Here is a 23,914-nt window from a genome sequence, read left to right as displayed (position 1 = left end):
TAGGTATCCCTCGGTTAGCATCAATTTACTTTAACGCTAAAAAAAAAATTAACACCCTTTTCTCACTTAATGTTAGGTCAAAATACGATTTAGCAATAGCTTGACTCACTGGGAAGTGGGGAAACCTGGGGATTCTGTGTTCCAATTGCACATCTCTACTGTCACTTATCTGTTTACTCTATCCGCATGCCACCTATCCACCCATGCCATGTACAGTACTAGGTGTTTACTACCATTTGTATCTATTGCTCGCATTCCATTCTTCACCATTATCCCTGTATACAGTATTGCTATGTATCGTTGTTATTGCTGTTATCATTGTGACTTTTATGGGTTAAGTATTGAGTACTGTACGGACTTTTTATTTATAGTAATGTGACTATTGTGGAAAGTGAGTGAACTTTGAATAATGTCAGGTAAGGTTGCTGCTGTTTCATCAGGTAAAGTCAAGCTCTCCCCTGCAAGTCCTTAAGCAGAAGGTTTGTCAGTCATCCATCACCAACTTCTTCAAGACGAAGCCAGAGCCGACGGCACCACAGTTATCACTCTCGGACCCAGCACTTTCCACCTCAGGCTGAAAGCTCTCACCCTGCCAACCATCCAAGACAGTGCTTGTCTGGACTCTCCAGCCTCCTTTTCTGATGCAGAGAGTGAGTGATGTGCCAGCCCTTAGCAAAAGTAGTCATCCAGCCTTGGAGAGGACACATGATGACGACTTTGCTTCTGACGTGGACTTGTAAGTACAGTATTACTTTACTGTAGTGTACTGTAATTTATTATTACTGTACCTGTACAACAATTTATTGTCAAAGACTGTATTTAGGTGAAAAAATCCCCAAAGACCAAATCTCCATGTTACTTATCCCCCGTTTTGCGATAATTTTGCTAAACGTTGGGTTTCTCAAGAACGTAGCCCCATTGTTGAATGAGGGATACTTGTAATTATTTCAAGTCATATCATTATCAAGACATTATTAGATTTTTTTTTTGTTTAACCCAAATCCTTAACTGTTCACGTGAACCTTTCTATAAACTTTGAACAAAATCTATATTTTAGCAGCTTGACCTGAAACGTTGGGTAAATAGGGCAGGCGTAATTCAAGCTTTATCTGTATTTTATTCAACATTCTTTTATCACTTTTCTACTTTATAAATTGAAACTTCATACTGGTCGATGTATGCAATAATAAGTTGTGAGTTACACTTCCACGTTTACAGTACTGAAAGTGGAGTTGTTTCCGATCACTTCAGCCGATGATTTTTTCTTTTTGTATATGCTGATTGCGTCCAAGTCTTCCCCCAATTCCTACCTTAGGTATTATTTGCTCGCAGGCAGGGGTGTCATAGTTGCAAGCCACTCTTTGGTTCTCAGCGAATACATAAGAAAGCCATGTTACTGTCTTCTTTTTTACATGATATACATATCTATATCTTCCTATGAATATATTCCCACATTATACATCCTCACTATCTTTGGCAGGCTTTCTGTCTTAAACTGTTCAGTGTTTTTAGTAGTTCAGTAGAGTATGGTAATCCTTGAAACAAAGCTCTTTGCAGAGAGACACTTGACAGTCTGTAGAGGTAACAAGTTTCCCTCCTTTTCCTTGCATACCTTGATGAGTGATAGCACACATGACATTATCGCTGGGGTGACTTCCTCCCTGATGTTGATGGCAGAGACCGAGGGAAGTGGCGTTTTGTCAGGCAGAGTGGATTGTCATAAGCTAGAGCCCATGGAGGACCTGAACAGCAGCATTCTCGGCACTTGGCCTCCAACTGCTCCCTCGCCACCTCAATGATGAAGTCCTCAAGGGTCTCCTTCCTGCCTGTCACCTGACGATGGAAGATGTGGGCGTTAAACATCGTCATATTGAGAAGAGCTTCTTGTACCATTTCATCCGAGCCTTTCATCATCTTTCGGGCACACATTACTGACGAGACCATGACATCCGAATTATCAACAAGTTTCATATTGAGGTTGTATTTAATGTTGGCACGAGGCTTGTAGATCCTTTCTTGTGTAGTTCAATCAACTTTGTTGGTGGGCAATATTTGAGGATGGTGGAAGGTGGTGAGCATGTTCACATCCCTCTTATCCTGCCAGGAGAGTGCAAGGACTGTCATAAGTAGACCACCTGATCTTGTTAAATGTGTGCAAGAAAAGTGGGCATGTTCCTCCTGTTTCTCCTAACGGTGCCACAGGCATAGACTTGATCATACAGCCACCGAAACAGGGCAGGACTGGAGTACCACATCGAGGTACAACTAATGAAATTTTCCCGGGTATGGCTCCATCATGGTTTGCACGATAGCTCCTAATAGGCCCATGTGTCAATCGTCCACCAGTTGAGTTGATCTGGCTTTGTATGATAAGATCATGTCTTCAATGCTCAATGTACCCAGTCTTACAATCACATAGGACAAATAGCTCGAGTCCAAAGCAATGGTGTTTACTGGAGATGTTGCCCCCACACAGTACCAGACTTTAGTTGATCACCAGCATGCAATGTGGCTTGAAGGAGGTGGAGAATTTCTACCTCAGGTGGTCAAAGACATCCCTTATCTTTTCATGGGGTCGTCATTCTGAGTGTTGTATGGTTATCCAGGAAATGCAGGGTTCCCATAATGTTAACAAAACTGTTTAGTTCCATCACATTAAAGAATAAGGGCATATTCAACATGGGGTCTGAACACCAATACCTCTTGCATGTTTTCTTCATCACTCCCATCATTATAAGAGGAGCCTGGAATGTAAACATTTCTTGTATCGTCAGGTCTTTCTATGTAATTTTCCTTGATGGAGGGCCAAACACCCTCCCTACCCGTGAAAAATAATTATAACGGTTTCTTTCATTCACAATAAAGGTCATCAGCTCCTTGATGACGAAATTCATGAAGAATTCACTCCTGCTGGTGGCAGTCAGCCCAACGACAGTGCATCCTGACTCTGTCATCAAAGGGACTACAGAAGACGGGAACATCATCTAGTATCAGAAAGGCTTGGTGGTGGGCCATCTCCTCCAGGAACAGCATGTCCCCAAGATCCTTGTCATGGTGCATACCCTCTTGCTCTTCCATGAGCACAGTTTGGTGGTGGTAATAATGATGGGATGCGGTGGTTGGTGGCAAGAGGGATGGGTAGTGGTGTGGGTTTAAATAGGCTGACTCGGGTGCATGGGTGGCAGTCACATGTGAGGGTAACGACTCGTCCCCATTCTTTCTCTGCACACTTCCATTTCCCCATTCTCCCTGTACTTGTTGAAAGTTCCAGAGAGGCTGGAGGGATTGATGAAAGCCCTGGATGTGATGGAGGATGGTGGTGTCTAAGGGTGGTGAAGAATGGTGGTAATGATGTTCACTGCTCCTACCCCCTTCCCCCTTTGAACAAAATCTATATTTTGGCCAGTTGACAGATTTTTTCTGGAAAGTGAAAACTACCATGTTTATTGGGTAAATTTACTCTTTATTACTGAAAAGAATTGTATAAATAACCCCCCCCCCATTCTGACCTGTTACCCAGTATCCCTGGGTGAAATCACCCCCACAAAGGAAAAAATTATACATATAACTAACTAGCAATATAACTTTATTTCAAAAAAGGCTACAAACATAAAATACAGCAACTTTGTTTACTTAATGCACGAGCTGAGCACTATAGGAGGTATATAAATAAGAATCACTTTATTTTTTTTCAATTTTGACCTTATAAATATATTTACAGTATATATACAAGTTTAATGTAGCTTTCTACATCTTCTCGTTACGCTGGAAGGGTGATGGCAGGATGGCACCAACCCAGCAGCCACCTGCATATTGAATCACACGAAAGCGCTTGGGAACTTTGTATTTTCTTTGTTTCCTATGTGGTTATCAGCATATACATGGATCATGCACACCTACAGTGATCGATATATATATACAGTATATATATATATATATTCATTTTTGTTTATTTGCCATTCATATTTCAATATAATTTGCTTTAAAACATTAACCACTTTAGTAAATAAATATGAACCAGCACAGAAACCGTGAATAAAAAATGGAAGTCAAAGAACATATGGCATGATTCTAAGAATCAGCCTGTTAGGATAATGGAACTGGAGTTAGGGAGGGAAAAGTTGGAAGTAGAGAGGGGAAAGTTGGAAGCAAATAGAGAGAAAAGAGCTCATGAGTTGCTTATGAAAGAAAAGAAAAGGGACGCAAAATTAGAGGAGCAAAAATTTCAGCTTGAATTAGAAAAGAAAGCCCAGCATAGAGCAAGAAGACATTTGAATAATGAAATTATGAACCCCATTGTTTTATGTCTAAACAATCAAGGTTAGTTCCTAGGTTTGATGAATATGATCCTGAAGAATTTTTCTTACAATTTTAAAAGATTGTTTAGTTGTTAGAGTGGCCTAACGAGTATTGGCCTGTATTACTACAGTCAGTGTTGAGTGGAAAAGCTAGGTCAGCCTTTAAAGCACTGGAAGTGGCACAAAGTAAAGACTATAAGTAGGAAACTATACTTAAAGCTTACCAACTGACCTCTGAATTTTATAGACAGCAGTGAGGAAACAAGATAATGAAAGCGATATTGAACTAGCATATAAGGTTAGGAAGTTTGGGCTGAGATGGTTTAAGGCTGCCTGAGCTGTGTCTCGTGAAACATTAGTAGAATTAATATTACTGAAGCAGTTTAAGAGGGCAGTAACATTGGATATTTGGGTATACTTGGAGGAGAGAGATGTAGAGTGTTTGACTCAGGCTGCTGCCGTATCCGAAAATTACTCTTTTTACCTCATCGAGGTTTTTTCGCAGGTCCCAGGCTCACACTGTACCGAGTAGAGGGGTGACTTAGTGTAAGGGTGGTAAGTCTGGTGGAGTCCGTGTGTCAGGCCCAGCTCCATATGGCCCTGTTGAAAGGACTGGAAGTGGTGCCTCATCCATGTCTAGGTCTTCTGGAGTCTCTGGTGAGGAAGGACGGGTGTTACTATTAGCCTTGTCAATAATTACCCCTTAGTCTGTACTCACCCCTGAAAATGTGAATTACATGAAGTTCCCAAGCGCTTTCGTGTAATTTGCATCTTCAGGGGTGTGAATTACACAAGTGCTTGGGAACTTCATGTTTTCTTGATTCCTATGTGGTTATCAGCATATACCTAGATCACGGAGCACCTTAGCTTTCGTCTTTATTCAGGATATTTACCTTTCAGACGATGCAATCAAAGGAGACAGGACAGTAGTGGGTCCTACACACAGGTCCGACGACACTGCTTGCAGACTGACTTGGAGGTGTTTTCCTCCCTCTTGCTTCTCTTGCCCAAAACACACCTTTTATCCTTTTCAAGCTTATCACCAGCAGGACGGGCAGGTGTGTTTATACTGAAGCACCTGAAGATGATGGCGATTGTAGGTGTCCATCCCTGCCACACCCATTTGGTGTATAGCCCACTGCTAGAAACATAAAATACAGGAACTATGTTTACTTAAGATACAAACTGAGCAATATAGGAGGTACTGTATATAAGTATGAATGGAATTAATATGAAGAAGAAAAAAATTGCAATTTCGACACCTCCCAGCAGCAGCAGCCACCTCAAGCCAGAAAATTGAGTCAAATGAAAAAAAAAAGTTTTTTTTTGGGGATTTGGGTCCTTCTGAAATCACACTTTCTGAAAATAAAATTACAGAAAAAATTACTATACAAAACTCATAATTTCCAACTGCACATGAAAGAAGCAATCGTTGTCCATCTAATGAGTTACTAGGTATCAAAGTCACAGTTTGTCCCCCCCACCCTTTATCAAAGTCAATTTTGGTAAGCGTACCATGAACAGCATGCTTGGGGGGATTTACCCCCCAAGTATGCCTACCACAGCAAGAAGAAACCAGACTGAAAGGTGAAGCATCACTTCCCCACAGGCTCATCAGAGACACTGATAGCCTCACTCTTTCCCAGCTTACTTCTAGACAGAACAAACAGTTGCCAATTAACACTATAAAATGCCAGTTTTTGCTTGGGGGTATTAACCACATTTTAAATACTTTTAAGTCTTTAATTATTATGAGGCTAATTACTTTTAATTGCGCAAATTCTGAACCCAGATCCTTAACGAGCAGGTGGCAGAGTACCTTTGATTGAAATTTATGCACAATCTACATTTTTACCTAATATGCCAAAATACAAGTTAATAGGTCAGTAGTCTTTTTTCCAACAAAATGAGTTTGGGGGAAGAGTGAAAACTAACACATTTAACCCCTGCGCTTCAGGTCACGCCATATGAAGTTTTGATTTTCCGCGGGCCTATTTAAATAAAAAATGTACCAGACTAGCTCAGAATTATGGGATAAACTCTTCTCTCCCATGCGGTGAAATGTAGACTTCATATGCTGCCACCTACAATGCCTCGGTACCCATTTCGTCATGAGATGGAGAGGTCACACTCGTCCCAGCTCAGCACGTCCAGCCCCTAGGAAAAGGGTGCTAGAGGTCCAACTGAGGAACAATGACAGCAGGAATTAATTGAAGTGAGTCAAATACCGGAGACATCGTATGGGAGGAGAGCGATGTGGAGGAGGGAATAGATGCGGATGATGCTCCCTCACCACGTGTTGGAGGCATGGACACATTTGCTTGGAGAGATGCTGCCAATTTTCAACCTAATATCCCTGACTTTGACCAGACTGATGCTGGAATTACTGATGATTTCAACGTGGATGATGCTTGTGAACTAGATTACATTACAGGTATGCTCAGAAAACCAAAGATTACATATTGGGGAAATACCTCGCAAGTGGCGTGGTGCAAACTGTTACCACAAGAGGGCTCTGTGTGCTGCCTCTCACTCATTCCCACCTCTGCACTTGTTTACACTTACCATGTGTCTCCGACTTCATGTGTTATGCAATCATTCCTAAATGCCCCAGTGGTAGTTCCTCTTGTTGCCCCCCCCCCCTTTTTGATGTGATGTGATAAGTCATAATAATAAGAGTGGTGATGGACCAGCAAAGATTGGTAGAGACTTGAACTTGCTACCCTAGACCATCTCTTATCATCCTTAACACAGGTAAATAAATCTCAAATTATGCCTACATTCCTCATTTAATGCTTCTTATGGTTGTTTTATATGTCTGCCTTATTTTCTTGCTTGATAGTGTGCACGACAGTGATATATCAAGAGTAGATGTGAGTTTTGGGGGTGGCTAGTCCCTAACCTCCCGAATTTGTTATATTCTTATGGGATTAAGTGCTTCGATAATCGTTGATTCACTAACTAACAACTTTTCAGTCCCTATATGCATTGGTGTTGGGGTATACCTACAGAGTACCACTTGTATATGTATTCTCATTAGATACTGACAAACTATTTTCTGTTGTAATTCTATGATTTATGCACTCAAAGGGTTATAACTGTTCAAACCAACCCTTGTTAGTACCAAACTTTTCGCCTTCTTCTGAATCATGATCATACTCAGATACACTGCACTGGTTTTCATCATCAATCTGTGTAACCAAGAGTTTTCCATCTGTTGCGGGAGGCCAGTTATAGTAGACTAAAACCTCACCATACAGGATGTTACATTCCTGGAAAAACTGTAGACAGAAGTAATGGACCAAAAGGAAAAATGTGGTTATACTCCTGGCTGACAAAATGAACCCCCTAACTTTTCCTGCAACTTGCCATGCTTCACACTGCATAACCTGAACAAATTTATTAATAACATAGGTAAAAATTCTTGACTGACAAGAACAAACTTACTCTGTAACACATAGAGTAAGCATGTTAAGATTTACTTTTAATTATTATATATCTATTCTTACAATGATGATACCGAGATGAGAATGATGCTGAAGTTGGACGGCGTTAGAACTACGTGGGGGTCTTCCTGATGATAGTCCTGGGACACTGGAGAAACTGTAAAGGCAGAACTGGGAGGGAGAACTGGCAATGCTGGATGGAGTGCTGATGCTGCAAGCCCCCTTGAAGAGTCTAATTTTGGAGACTTGCTTGGTCTTAAGCAGCAAAGCCTTGTAAGTAGCTTTATAAGGGGTTATTGCAGCGTTCAGGTCCATTTTAAACTTGATGCCCCGCTTTATGAAGGGATCTTTCTCAAACACCCTGTCACCCAGTACTTTGCCCATCTTAATTATTTTTGCCAAGGTCATGAGTGAGAGCTGTGGTCTTGAATCCACCTCCTCTTCCTCTACATTCTTGTTGTTCTCATTAAATTTTATGAGCTTCTCCAGGTCCTCCATTTTAGGCTCTATTTGATGTGATTCTAGGAGGTCCTTAACCTCACTTGGTGCTAAGCTGACTATCTTCTGCACCTCTTCATCAATGGAGGGAAAGCCACAAAAATCATTAACTACCTCCTTCCACACCTTCCCCCAGCATGCATTTACTGTAGATTGCTTAATTTCCTTAAGGGTATCCTTGATAACAAAGATAGAACCTGCTATATTTGAACTGCTTCCAACAATCAATGACTGAATAAAGGGTCTCTCTCCTTTATATCAAGAATCATCTTGAGTGTATGGTGAATGTAATATAACTTAAACATTGTAATTATCCCTTGATCCATGGGCTGGAGGAGGGTGGTGGTGTTAGGTGGTAAAAATACCACCTCAATGTTAGGGTGAGCAAGCTGAAGACTTTCCAGGTGGCCTGGTGCATTGTCAAGAAGCAAAACCTCCTTGAAACCAAAATTTTTGAATGTCAGGTACTTCTCTACCTCTTGCACAAAACAATTATGGAACCAATCCATAAACACCTCAGCTGTCATCAAGGCCCTCCGGTTTGCACAACAGAACACAAGGAGCTGACATTTATTTTGAACCCTTGAATTAGCGGGAGCTCAATGCTCTGTACACCAGCACTGGCTTCACCATGAAGTCACCAGATGCATTTCCACATAGGAGAAGAGTTATGTGGTCCTTTGCTGCCTTGAATCCAGGAGCAGATCTTTCATGCCTGGAGAGAAAGGTCCATTGTGACATCTTCTTCCAAAAAAGCACGGTTTAGTAACATAGTACCGAAACAACGTTAAGCGGGACGTTGTTAAGTGAGGGCATACTGTACAGGTACACTTACTAAAAAATTTTCTGCCGTGATGAACGTTATCAGATTTCTTGGCCCTGTGTGTCATAATGTATAACCCCGTAAATGTGCAGAATACAGTAGTACCCCGCTTAACGCGGTCAATTGAACCCACAGGGTACCGCGTTAAGTGAAAACCGCGTTAAGTGAACAACAGAACATATGGGATTAATTCCAATAGAGACTGGCCCGACCCCCAAACTCCACTTTTTGACGACACACAACTATGTTGTAGTAAAAATTTTATCTTAACTTTATGATGGTATGCACACACAATTAATAATTAAGAGAAATATCAATAATATTAGGTTTTTTAACACTTGCATTAGTAGAAAAGATGGCTGGGCACACGGGGATGGGGGGTTGGTTCCGAGGCAGAGGGCAGATTATTGGCCCTCACTGTATCACTTGTATCAATTGTATCACTATCCACCACAGAGGCTTGCAGGGCCTCTTTGTCAAACCCCTCAAAGGCCATATAAGTCCATATCCTCACTATAATTATCACTATCACTGACTTGGGCCGGCTGTGGTGGGTGGCGGGTGAAGAACTCGGTAATGTTTTGATGACTGGGCGACCTTGTGCGCATCGTGCCCGCACCGCTTCCCGCGTATATGATGAAAAATTCCGCGTTAAGTGAAAGTTCAGCTCTGGCGAGGCACCGCGTATATGATAAAACGCGTTAAGTGAAACCGCGTTAGGCGGGGTAATACTGTAATCTTTTAGTGAGTGTACAATATACAGTGGTCCCACCATTAACAAGCACAATTGGTTCCACAGAGTCACTTGTTAACTGAATCTATTATTTTAATGGGATATTGGGTAATTGGTTTCAACTCACAGAATTCCCTTAAAATGACTTAAAAAGTACAGTCAGACACCATAATCTCTAGCCCACCTGGGTCTGTGCTGGAGGTTAGTACAGTGTCCTTTCTGGACGGGGGCCCACTCTAGCTATCACGAGGACTGTGTTCGTGCGTGTGTTGCCTCATGATAGAGTGGGCCCCCGTCCAGAAAGAACGCTGTACTAACCTCCAGCACCGACCCAGGTGGGCTAGAGATTATGGTTTCCGACTGTACATACAAAGTATTGTACTGTATACCGGTAATAGAATTGACAAAACATTAAATCTAAACAAAATACAGTACTGTACAATATTAAATAAAATATAATAAAATATTTTAACACTTACCTTGAGGTGTGTATGTAGAATGTTGCTGGCTGAGTTGAAAGGTGGAGGAGAAGGAAGATGAAGGGGAGTGGAAGAGGAGGAGAAGAGAAGCATTTTAATGCTTCTTGGGAGGCGAATCACCTTCCATAATGATGTTAGAAATCTCTGGGGTGACAGATTCTCTAACATGAAAATCCTCTGTCCTCCTTTTTGGAGAGGAAGACCGAGGGGAATCATCTTTCTCGCGCTGCCTTTTAGAGAAGAAGCTGTTAAGTGTCAGTTGTGTGGCATTTCTCTTCCTATTGATTAGCTGGTTCTTGAAGAAGGAGATCACTTTGTCCTCCATGGCACACAATATAGGTTCTGTTGTTTCCACATCAGGGTGCCTTGAAGCCAGTTTCCTAAACTTATTCCAGTGGTGAATGACATCTTTTAAGTCTGAGGTCGACATATGGTCATCACTCTCCCTTTCTTCCTCACCACTGTCTGTTTCAATCATCTCATCCAGTTGTTTCAAATCTTCAGGAGAAAGTTCCTGCTCATGAGACATCACAAGCTCTTCAACATCCTCCTCCTCCACTTCGAGTCCCATTGACTGACCAATGGACACAATCTCCTTGTCCAACTCTGCTTCTTTCTGAAATCCCTCAAAATCATGGACTGCTGATGGCCACAGTGCTCTCCACGCAGAATTCAGGCATTGAGTAGAGACTTCTTGCCATGCTGACACGATCACTTTTACAGCCTCCAGGATGTTGTACTGCGTCTTCCAGAACTGTGCCAGTGATAGATCAGGATCAGTGGTAGTTGCCTGATAACACCTTCTAAACATCATCTTCATATACAGCTTCTTGAAGTTGCTGATTACATTTTGGTCCATTGGCTGCATAACTGATGTAGTGTTGGGAGGCAAAAACAAAACTTTGACGAAGTCAAATCGGGCCTCCAAAGTGCTGGCAAGTTCAGGGTCATGACCAGGGGCATTATCCATAAGGAGAAGAGCCTTTAAAGGAAGTTTATTAGTGGTGAGGTAATTCTTCACAGAAGGACAAAACACCTCAACTGCCCATTCATTAAAGAGCTGCCTCGTTACCCATGCCTTGCAGTTCGACTTCCAATAAACTCCAAGTTGTCTTCTGACCACCTTTTGTTGCTTGAACACCCTGGGGTTCTCAGAGTGGTATACAAGCATAGGTTTCAGTCTGAAATCCCCTGAAGCATTGGCACCAAGCAATAGAGCGAGACGGTCCTTCATTGGTTTATGCCCTGGTAAAGCAGCTTCGTCTTTGGAGATGAATGTCCTTTTGGGCATTTTCTTCCAGAACAGCCCAGTTTCATCGACATTGAAAACTTGCTGTGGAAGATATTCCTCTTTATCCATCAGTTTCTTGAATTCTGCTACAAATTTTTCAGCTCCTTCTTTACCTGCACTTGCAGCTTTACCATGTCTAACAACATAATAAATGCCAGTTCTTTTCTTAAACTTATCGAACCAGCCCTTGCTGGCCTTAAAGTCTTCAAACACAGTTTCAGAAGAACTAGGTTGATCTTCCTTCAAATGTTCATAAATTTCCCTGGCTCTTTTACAAATGAATTCAGCAGAAATGGGATCACCTTTCATCTGTTTTTCTTTAACCCAAATAAGAAGTAACCTCTCCGTTTCTGCAATCAGCGATCTACCTTTAAACACTCTAGTAGATTTATCTCTCACTTTCACTGATTTAAATTTGTCTTTCTGTGCAATAATTGTAGACACAGTCGATGACGACAGGTCATATTCTTTACAGAGTGCATTGGTTCTAATGCCTTTTTCGTGTTTCTTAATTATTTCTTGTTTCACTTGAATTGAAATTGCCTTCCGTGATTTCTTCGGACCAGTGCCTGATAATTTCATCAATAAAATTTTAAGTTCACAACCTGTAATTCCAGATTTTTTAATTAAATCAACACTACACTTTATATTATCAATATGTTAACTAAATTTCAGAATGACCAATAATTTTAATGTAAAAATGCAAAGATATTTAAGAGCACAACTTTCTCAATATTTACTCAACTGGAAACAAAGGTAAACAGAGAATCGTTATTGGCGGACGAGTCGATCAGCTGGTGCGCGCACCAAAAAGTGTTTCTCGTAAGGCTGTCATTAATAGAATTTGTACTCGTTAATAGAACTGAAAGTCCTTACGGGAGGTAACTCGTTAACTGAAATCTCGTAAATTGAACCGCTCGTTAATGGAGGGTCCACTGTACAGTACACTCTACTGTAATACAGAAATAACAATGCGTACAGTACGTACCTGCTTTTATTGTACCATCAAAACCGTTTTATTGGAAATTATCATGTAAATAGATAAGAAATTATCATTGCAATAAACATAATTGCCAACTAGACATAATAATCCTAACTGTCCTCTTGTTCAACCTTATTACTGTACAACCCATGTTGTACTACTCCCCCATTATACTTATGTTTTTCAATTCCACTGTAATTTATGTACAGTATACTGTATGCTTATAATATAAAAAAAAAAAAATAAAAAATATTTGTACTACTCCAGATGATACTAAATGTTACATAATACTTCCTTGAGATAAATGTATAGTACAGTGGTCCCTCGGTTAACGAACACAATTCGTTCCACAGAGTCGTTCGTTAACCAAAATTTTTTTTAACCGAATCCGTTGTTTCAATGGGATATTGGGTAATTGGTTTCAGCTCACAGAAAAGTACATACAAAGTAAAAAAAATGCAGTAAAGTACACTTACTTTGTGGTGTGTATGTAGAAGGTTCCTAGTTGATGATGATGATGGGAATTAGAAGTGGGGGTGGAGGAGAAGGGAGAAGAGAAGGAAGTGGGGATGGAGGAGAAATCATCTTTCAGTGGACCCATGCTTTATGCCGTCATTTCACCAATAAAATTTTAAGTTCACTAGGTGTAATTCAAGATTATTTTATTTAAAACAACACTGCACTGTGCTATGTATTATCAATATGGTAACTAAATTTCAGAATGACCAATAATTTTAATGTAAAAATGCAAAAATATTCAAGACACCAACAAAATCGATGTTCACTGTACTGTAAACAAAGCCAAACTGACGCCTGGTGGGTGAGTCAAGCAGCTGATGGGCGCACAAAAAACTAGTTCCCTGTACTGCATATATTATCAATATGTTAACTAAATTTTAAAATGACAAATAATTTTAATATAAAAAATGCAAAAATATTAAAGAGCACAACTTTCTTGATATTTACTCCACTGGAAACGAATGTAAACACAGAACAGATTACTGAATTGGCAGACTAGCCCATCAGCTGATGCTCACAACAAAACGTGTTTGTTGTAAGGATTTCGTTAATCAAAGTTTTGTTCGTTAACCGAAATGTAGATCCTTATGGGAGGTAATTCGTTAACCGAAATTTTTTTAATCGAACCGTTCGTTAACCGAGGGACCACTGTATATATCAGGTGCCTAAAAGAGAGCTCAGGTTCTCAACTGGCTCAGCCATGTTAATATTGTTATTATTATCCACTCTGTATCTGTTTTTTCTGGCTAAATAAACTGTTTCAATTCAATTCAATCTTAATCTCACTCACCCGCTCACATTCTTTCTCTCTCTGTCATAAACAAATGAATTTACTACAGTACAGTGAAGGTGTGACCCCAATGAAAACAGATAATACAAAAAGCAGGCCCAGGATGATAGGGTTCTGCATAAAATGGAGGGAGGAGTGGGTGGGCCTCCACGGGGGTTGGGCATTCCCTTCCCTTCCACTTGACAATGACAGCAGCTTGTGGGGTGTTCCCCCGGTAATGTCGACGTATACTGTACTGAGTATACTAGAATTAAATTCAAGTACATCTTCATGTCAGTGTATAGGAGGAATTGTTTCAATAGGATGTGGCAACATTCATCAGCACCTTGCTGGATAATCTGTTTTGCTGGGACCAATGTTAGGTTATAATAAATCAACAATACACCTCTGACCCACTAATTATACACCTCCTGTGTCTCTAATCACCATGGACTGCTAGAAACTTAAATTAAACTATGCAATGTTTATACTCAAATTAATCACTATATTACAAGGATTCCAGCAATGTAATTTATATTCTGCCAAGACTAGTCTGCAACATTTTCTAAGATAAAAACTTTAAGCCTAAACTGCCTTCACCCTGGCTGTGAGGAAGGGGGGGGATGTTGACAGCTGTCAGGGAGGGGAGATAACAAAGTGTGTAGTTATCAAAACAGAAGGCCTTTTAGTTTTCCCCTTATAAAATGTCACTGAATTGACTTGCCAGTATATAATTTGCATTGCTGTAATTCTTGTAAGATAGTGATTAATTTGAGTATAAACATCACATAGTTTGCACTAGACATAGAATACACCTCTGACCCACTAGCTATACTGTACACCTCCCGGTATCTTTAAAGCACCATGGCTGCTAGAAACTTAAATTAAACAAATATTTAATGTAAATTAAATGATCAAACGAAACACGGCTGTATAAATGATGCAGGTTTATTAATTATTGAGGGCTGTCAAGGTTGCTGTCTGTTTCATCTTGGACTTGTGGTGTTGTAGGGGGCACATCTGGGGTACTTGAAGTTGAGGCCACAGGTCTTGCAGGTGTAGGCCTACTGCTCTCACATGCATTCTTCTTGGCTAACCTTTTAAACATGTTTCATGTGCTTTGATCTTTCCCTATGTAATTTTTCATGCAACAAATAAATATTCATTAGTTCTTGTTCTGTCACGAAGGAACATTGCTCTAACCCTTTGATAAACTGATCCGACAACTCAATTAACCTGTCAATGGAGACTTTGAGCTTCATCTGTTTCCTCTTCTTCACTGTGTTCTTCATCACATTCATTTTTTTTTCAGGATTCAGAACCATATCTACAATTTCAGAATCAGAATAGTGATGACCAACAGGTGCATCTTCGTCTACACTCATCCACTCTGTCAGATTTTCTTCACTGAGCCGACTTCCTACCTCGTTGGCCACAGATCCTGTAATACCTCTTGCATACTCTAGCAAGTTGCAAACAACTCCCTTCTCTTTTGAGACACAAAACCCTGTAAAGTCATTGTCTTCACTTTCCTCAGGGGAATTTTCAAACATCATGGCAGGCCACAACTTATGCCAGCCTTTTTTTTAGTGTTGATGCTTCTACCTTGTCCCAGGCACTAGCAATAAACCACAACACATCTTTCATGTTAAAATCTTTAATAAACCTCTCTACAGGCTTGCCAGCATTTACCACATCTAACATACGTTTCATGAACAGTGAACAATACTTGGCCTTCAGAGAGCGCAGTATTCCTTGGTCTTGGGGCTGGATCAGTGATGTACAGTTTGGAGGTAAATACACTGTATAAACATTGTTCTTACACATGAGTTCAGCTTTGGGGTGAGCTGAACAGTTGTCCAGAATAAGAAGTATTTTGCAATCATCTGGTAGTCCAACACATTTGCAGTGTGCTCTGGCTTCTGGCACAAAATACTTTTCAAACCACTCTAAGGTAAGCACGGTGGTAATCCAGCCTTTCTTATTGTCACGGTATGTCACTGGGTAAATTTTAACACCTTTCAAGGTTCCAGGGCATTTACTTTTACCTATAACCAGTGGCTTACATCTGTGTGTGCCTGCTGCATTTGAGCACCCTAGGATGGTAACTCGATCCTTAGACTCCGTTGTTAATGTTTTTTGGGGTGTACATCGCCAATACAATGCAGTTTCATCTGCATTATATACCTGCTCAGGACTGAGGTTTTCATCAGTTACAAGCTTGGCAAATTTGTCCACATACTCGGCAGCTTGTTTGCAGACCGTTTTTCACCACAAACCTTACGCATTGCAATTCCATGACTCTTCTTAAACCTTTGAAGTCATCCCTCACTATAGTCACAGTTATGTTCTAAGTTAAGTTCTTCATGGAACACCTTTGCCTGTTCCATTATCATGCTACCTGACAATTCCACTCCTTCAATGCGACGTTGTCGAAACCATTCCATTATCCCTCTATCATGTTCAGTACTCTTACCGCCTTTCATTGTTTTTCTAAGTCATTTGCTTCTTGGAATCACTTTCTGCATAGAATCTCATTACTTTTTCTCTTTGCTTCTTTATATCATACACAGTTGACGAACCAATACCATACTGATTACACAGGTGTCGCACCGAAACACCACATTTTCAAGTTTTCTCAAGAGTTCCACCTTATCTTGTATCAATATGGACTGGTGTTTACGCTTTACACCACCACTGACACTTGTACAGTGGGGTATGCTATAACGAACGGATCCTACTACGAATATCTCTATAACGAACGGTTTTACCTATAAAATTGAGAATGCTATAACGAACGCAACTCCTACAACGAACGCGGATGAATACGGGACTATTTCGTCCGGCGCATGAATATTGTTGTACCGCGGCTCCCAGCAAGAGCGTCAGGCGCCATATTGGTTCATTGTGTAGTCAGTGCACCACTGAACTTGTTGAAATTTCGTCTTTTGATGTGGAAATTCATGTCATTTTTATAACTATTTTGTTATACAAGTGTACAATTGTAACAATGAATCGTCAAAAGCGAGTGAGAAAGCTAATAACCCTTGAAACTATGAAAGAAATTATAAATAAACAGACAAAGTGCCTGTAAGACAGTCACCAAAGAGGGCTAGGAAGGATGACTCCTCTCCTTCCACCTCTTCTCCATAATGCTCTCTTCCCCCCTCCTCCTCTGCCTCCTGTCCTGCATGCTGAACAACACTAAGGTAAGATAAAGTACCGTATTTTTTACAATTTCCACAGACATTTTTCAGTGTTAAGTGGTTGTATTTGGGGGCCTGGAACGGATTAATCCTATAACGAACGATTGCTATAACGAACGAGGTTCTAGAACCAATTAGATTCGTTATAGCATACCCCACTGTATTTGCTTTTGACGCCATAGCTGGGGTTAAATACCTGTATGTGCAAAATAAGCTGAGAATTAAAAAAAATTTGAGGAGCTACCACCAGCAACTGCTGAGTAAACAAACAAAGTTCGTGCAGTTAACACGTAATGTCATCTGCGGGCAGCCCGGTAAATTAATCTGGAGGTCGTGGGAATTTAGTGCGGATTAAAAGAGGTGCCGGACTATCCGTTGTTGATGTCTTTAATATTTTTGCATTTTTCATTGAAATTATTGGTCATTCTGAACTTTAGTTAACATATTGATAATAGCATAGTGCAGAGCTGATTTAAAGAAAATAATCTTGAATTACACCTAGTGAACTTAAAATTTTATTGGTGAAATGACGGCATCAAGCATGGGTCCACTGAAAGGTGATTTCTCCTCCATATCACTTCCTTCTCTTCTCCCTTCTCCTCCACCCCCACTTCTAATTCCCATCATCATCATCATCAACCAGGAGCCTTCTACATACACACCTCAAAGTAAGTGTACCCTACTGCATTTTTTTTTTTACTTTGTATGTACTTTTCGGTGAGCTGGAACCAATTACCCAATATCCCATTGAAACAATGGATTCGGTTAACGAACGACCTTCTGGAACGAATTGTGTTCGTTAACCGAGTGACCACTGTATATTAAAAAATAATAATTACAGTAGGCTCTCGCCAATAACGTCTAATAAGTACCTGAAAAATGCTGTTATTAGCGAAAACATTATTTGTGTGACATTAAAATACATGTAAAAAGGGTTTATTGGTGCTGCCGCCCCAAGAATTTCACCCATTTATTCCCCTTTGAAGCCCTGCTAACATTTTTTGTTAGCTGAAATAAAAAGAATTGTTAATCAATCATCAAAATAAAGAATTTGTGTAATATAACACTTACCTTGGGGGAGTTTTTGAGGTGCTAGGTGTGATGAGTGTTCCGAGGCTGGGGCATGGAGGCTACTGCGTCGAACCTCCGCCCACTTCCCTAGCCCCATCTCCGTCCCCGTCCCTACGCTGGCCTCTCGCACCCGGTTCGCTCACTTCCGTTAACACTTCTTCAAATCCCGCAAAGTCAAAATCTTCAGGCATTTCCCCAATGTCATCAATGTCTTCATCAACTTCAACCTCTCTCTGTTGGTCTTCTTCGGCTGGCCGGCGTTGTGAAAGAAAGCGAGTGATGAGTGACTGCTGCCGGGCATTCACTCGCTCGTTGTACTGCTTCTGGTATTTTATTGAAATAGATTTTACAAATCCATTCATTTGCTCCCTTTCATCTGAGTCACTCTCAATGTCTTGGATCATCTCTTGAAGGCTGGTACAGACACCCAATAAGAGTGACAGCTTCTGTGTTGTCACTTTCCTCTGCTCGGTCTCCCCTGCATCACTCGCTGCATCATCACTCTCACCACCTTCTTCATCCTCCAGGAGATCCTCGACGTCATTTGTGTGACCATCTTGCATCAGTTCTTCTAAATCTTCCCGAGTCACTTCTTGAAATCCTGGGGCTGGGATACTGCGGACGGTTTCCAACACTTGGTTCATTAACTCTGCTGGCTGCTGTCTCTTCGTCTCGACAGACTTGAGTTGTGGCAGGAGTGCCGACCAGGCATGCCTAACGGTCGCTTTTGTAGTATTTCCCCAGGCTTTCACAAAGAAATTGACTGCCTGGCGAATGTTATAATTTTTCCAGACTGCAGTAACAGTCATTGTGGAGGTTGCAGGTACGTAAGGTGGAGCAGGGGTGGTGGGGGTTGCAGGTGAGCCAGGTGGAGGAGTGGAGGCGGAGGCTGTGGGTGAGCCAGGTAGAGCAGCGGCGAGGGAAGGGAGGGGAGGATCCTCCTCGCTACTGCTCACAGTTTCAGCAATTTCCTTCACTTCTTCTTGTGTATCAGTTTCCTTCCTCATCTTGTCATGGACATATTTGTAGTACAGCAACTTTGCATTTGCTATGATTTCTTGGTCTAGTGGCTGTATTTTGGAGGCTGTATTTGGTGGTAGAAACACAACCTCAATGCTAGGGTGACGTCCTACTAGAAATCGTGCATGACTGGGGGCATTGTCTAGAAAGAGCACCACTTTGAAGGCTACATTCTTCTTCCGGCAGTATTCTTTGGCATCCTTAATAAAACAATCATCAAACCACTTCTTTGATAACTCCATGGACATGTAGCCTTTATTTGTCTTTTCCCAGTAGACATTCAGTTTGGACATATCACATCCCTTGTAAGCTCTTGGTCTTTTATATTTGTAGATCACCAGAGGCTTCATGAGGCAGTCACCTGAAGCATTACAGGTTAGGAGGACACTAAAGCGATCCTTTGCCATTTTCACACCTTTTGCCTGTTTTTCTTTCTTAGAGATAAATGTTGATTTAGGGGATTTTTTCCAAAACAACCCGGTCTCGTCACAGTTAAAAATCTGATCCAGGGTATAACCTCCCTCTTGAATGATTTGATTGGCAATTTTAGGGAAGGAATCTGCAGCCACGAAGTCAGCAGACGAAACCTCACCCTGATACTTTGCATACTTTGTGCCACTTCTAGCCTTAAACTTATGCAGCCACCCTACTGAGGCATTGAAAGGAGGGGGAGACTTCATGTTTTTCTTTCGAGCTACAGCAGCGTACAATACCCTTGCTTGATCTCGTATCTGAGGGCCGCTAACATTTGCACTGTCTTTCATTTTACAAGCTAACCATTTCACAAGAAAATGCTCTGTTATCACTATCAACCTGTTTCTATCACTTTTATCATTCAGAGCTCGTCTCGCATTTCCATCACTACCGAAATATTTCTTAGCCAGGGCAATACTCTTCTTGGTCTCCTCTAAGTTCCTCTTAATATTTCGTACTGTAGACTCAGGACAGTTAAATTTCCTCACAATATCAATGTTCCGTGCACCACTTTCAATGAGTTTAACAATCTGTTCTTTATCCTTGACCGAATAGGCACGCTTCTTGTGGCATTGTCTCTTAGCTTTGGGGTCTTTTTTCTCATTCACTTTAAAAGTTCCCAGGTGGCAAATCACTCCCTCCACCACCTCCCCTAGCCCCCCACAGGAAAAAACGATGAAGTTATTATTGACCACCGACCCTAGCAACCACTAGTTATAGAGGCGAAAATCTCACACGTGGGCGCAGCACTGCATTCCACAAAAGAGTGTGTGAGAGTGAGGGGGAGCGGACAGCTACGTCATCAACATGGCGGCAAACAAACGCTATCTTTGATGCGTTCTGACTCTTCCCGCGAAATCTCCGTTATTCAAGAGACTCCAGAAGTTATTATCGAAAATGGGTATCAATTGTAACTTACCGTTTTTGTCGAAAACGTTGTTGTGGAAGTTGCTATTGGCGAGAGCCTACTGTACGATGATATGGTATAATTTACGTTATTTGTGGACGTGAGAGAAGCTGCCTTCATAGGCTTTGGTCCAGCCCAGGCGGCGGAGTGTTTTGAAATACGTCATATACAACAAACTTTGCACACAAGCTCGGTTCAATTTGGGTAACGGTCATCTCGTACCCAAGATAAATAGGGAAATGTAATGCAGGCCTTAAACTGTTGCATCTCATTACATAAATATGTTATTCCATCACACAAACATTGCACTACAAGTACCTGTACATATTTCACACTATGTTAGGGTTGCCATATCTGAACATTAAAAAAAGAGGACGTTCCCAAAGACATCATGACCCCCAGGCCTGGCACACACTTTGGCGCTATGTAACCTTGATGCAGCCGTGACCGTTTTATGCTCTGGAAAAGTACAACAAATCGTAAGCACTAGCTGTGGCACCGAGTGACAAACCCACAACAAAGACTAAGATCAAACACTGTCACTGCAGGTTAAAGACTGGCCAACCACCGGTCACCGTCATAGTTGTCGACACATGTAAATAATATAGCGAAAGTGGCTAGATTATGGTTGAAAACTGCTAAAATGCCTTAAATGCAGGACAAGAAAAACAAATGCTACAGTGTAAAAAAAAGCCATAATAAAAAAAGGTATACTTTCATCATTTCATATATGACTGTAATAGCACTAAATACAAAAAAAAATTATAATAATGCACATGGCTGAAGAACAAGGAAAAGCAGTACATGGCACTACAGTTTACCCCAAAAACTGCTAGCAGCTAAGTTGACAACACCGTACAGGCGTACACGTGACTAATCAGCTGACGAAAACTGAACAAAATCTCTACTGTTTCCACCTCCCCTCTCTCACAGTTTCTCTCTTTTTCTCGTCATTACAGTTTCATGTTTCTTTCCGTGGAGAAAATAATGGAAGCTGAAATTCCGGACTTTTGAAGAATTTAAAAAATTCCTTCCGGATGAAGATTTCGAGACCTAAGTGGAGGACATGTCCGGGAAAATACGGACGTATGGCAACCCTACACTATGTGGTATAAAATAAATTTATTGCAATTTACGGATTTCAGACAAAAAGATTTGACAGTTACAATTTATAAACTGGGCGATATAAACGTTTAAAATGGTCATAAGTCAACAAAATATAGACATGCATAAAAACAGATTGATTTTCCAGTTACAATGATCCCTCGGTTAACGAACGCCTCGGTTAACGAATTACCTTCCATAAGAATATTCAATTCGGTTAACGAATTCCTTACGAATTTTTCCCAACATGTTTTCACCAGCTGTAGTATTAGTCCGCCAATACAGGACAGTGGTCCCTCGGTTAACGAACACAATTCATTCCAGAAGGTCGTTCGTTAACTGAAAATTTAGTTAACCAAAACCATTGTTTCAATGGGATTTTGGGTAATTGGTTCCAGCTCACCAAAAATTACATACAAACTAAAAATAAATGCAGTAAAGTACACTTACTTTGAGGTGTGCATGTAGAAGGCTCCTGGTTGATGATGATGATGGAAATTAGAATGGGGGTGGAGGAGAAGGGAGAAGAGAAGGCATTGGGGTGGAAGAGAAGTGACACTTGGCAACTGAGCACACGTCACGGCTTACTCTCAGTGCTCCTCTGGCAATCGTGAGGGGAAGATTAACTCTGCAGGTTTGCACACTCTGTGGCCATTTTTTGTCTTGTTTACGGTGCATTACCCAACATAGTGGCATAGTGACCATCAGAGATGTCCAGGAGGGTTACTGCAAGGGATGACATTGCAGCAGTGATTGCATTGTACAAAGCAAACCATGAACTGAGAGGTATTTCTGCTCAGACTGGTGTAGGGTTGCGTGTTGTGCAGAAACTTGTGAAGCGTTACCATGAACTTGGAGAGGACGTGTTGCCAGCTCCCCTACCCAAGTCTGGTAGGCCTAAATAATTGTCTCCAAGGACACTTGAGGTTATTTCACACCATGTTCAGTCCAATCCCGCCCTCACAGCACGCGAGGTGAAAGAGAGAAACACCCGTCTTCTCAGCCACGTCTACTTACGCTGTGTTCGGCAATCCCTACATGATGCCCTTGTATTTAGGAGCTTCCGTGCACCGTCGTAAGCCTCTACTGACAAAGAGACAAGGAAAATAGTGAAATTTTGCAAGAAATGTGCAGTGTGGGGTTTAGTCATATGGAGGAGTGTTTTGTGGTATGACGAGGCTACGTTTTCTGTGACTGGCAGTGGTGGACGGAGGGTGTACCGCCCTCCTCACCCGGATGCATATCTCCCACAATACACAGTGAAGACTGTTAATCACCTTGCCTCGCTTATGGTTTGGGCTTCCTTTACGTATTATGGTGTTGGTGAACTAGTAATCCTCCCTAAGAACCAGATGATGAATCAGTACAACTATCTTGAGCTGCTCAGTGATTTCTTACCTGAATCATTTGATAAAGCTAAGGCAAGCCTTTTCATGCAGGACGGTGCCCCATGCCACACTGTGTAAATATAATAACAGCACCTATGGGATTAATTGAAATAGAGACTGGGCCGACGGCCAGACTACCCTCTTTTTGGCTATCGCCGACACAATACTGTACATTGTAGTAAAAATAACATCTTAATTTTATGATGGTATGCACACAATTAATATATAAGAGAAATATCAATAATATTAGGTTTTTTAACTTACGTTAGTAGAAGAGATGGCTGGGCACACCGGGATGGGGGGTTGGTTCGAGGCAGAGGGCAGATTATTGGCCCTTACTTCTCTCTCTATCCACCACAGAGGCTAGCAGGGCCTCATCGTCAAACCCCTCGAAGTCCAGATCCTCATCCTCACTATCACTGACTTGGGCTGGCTGTGGTGGTTGGTGGGTGAAGTCCCTCATCCTCACTATCACTGACTTGGGCTGGCTGTGGTGGTTGGTGGGTGAAGTCCCTCATCCTCACTATCACTGACTTGGGCTGGCTGTGGTGGTTGGTGGGTGAAGAAGTCCGTGATGTTTTGTTGACGGCTAGCATTGATGTGGTCGTGATACAGCTGAACATAGGGCTCCACAAATTTCAACAGATGGTTATTAGACACTTCGTAGCGATGATTGACTGGGTCTTTGTCAAGGATGAGCTCCAATTTCTCAACTATCTCGATGATTTCCTTCACATCAGCATGTGTTAGTTTCTGCTGTTGTTGTTCTGTTCCACCTCGCTGCTCACTGATGTCATAATCTTCCAACATCTCGTCCGCAGTCACCTCAGGTTGCCTGATTACCTCCAGGATGTCATCGTTGGTGGTCTCAGAGAAGCCTGCAGCTCTAACACCTTGTGCAGCCTC

General features: G+C 41.4%; 1 protein-coding gene across 3 annotated transcripts; it reads right to left on the bottom strand.

The window, feature by feature from the left end:
* Positions 1-3,943: 3,943 nt before the first annotated feature.
* On the bottom strand, positions 3,944-23,478 carry LOC121871081 (tigger transposable element-derived protein 1-like). 3 transcript variants are annotated; one of them, XM_042373205.1, is made up of 3 exons: positions 18,116-19,936; positions 5,192-5,439; positions 3,944-4,952 (listed from the first exon to the last, which is right to left on the bottom strand). In XM_042373205.1, the coding sequence occupies exon 1, from the start codon at positions 19,897-19,899 to the stop codon at positions 18,175-18,177; it is 1,725 nt and encodes a 574-aa protein (XP_042229139.1). In that variant the 5' UTR covers positions 19,900-19,936; the 3' UTR covers positions 3,944-4,952; positions 5,192-5,439; positions 18,116-18,174. The 3 variants fall into 3 exon arrangements, 2 of the variants coding, with proteins under 2 accessions (XP_042229139.1, XP_042229138.1); XM_042373204.1 differs by lacking the exon at positions 18,116-19,936 and adding an exon at positions 10,278-12,632 and having other exon boundaries at positions 3,945-4,952; XR_006089823.1 differs by lacking the exon at positions 18,116-19,936 and adding an exon at positions 23,273-23,478 and having other exon boundaries at positions 3,955-4,952.
* Positions 23,479-23,914: the final 436 nt, after the last annotated feature.

The sequence above is a fragment of the Homarus americanus genome, unplaced genomic scaffold, assembly GCF_018991925.1.
Source record: "Homarus americanus isolate GMGI-L3 unplaced genomic scaffold, GMGI_Hamer_2.0 scaffold52512, whole genome shotgun sequence".
In the NCBI taxonomy this organism is placed as follows: domain Eukaryota; kingdom Metazoa; phylum Arthropoda; class Malacostraca; order Decapoda; family Nephropidae; genus Homarus; species Homarus americanus.
Note: the sequence above shows the minus strand (reverse complement) of the source record. Positions and strands in the feature narration are given on the sequence as shown.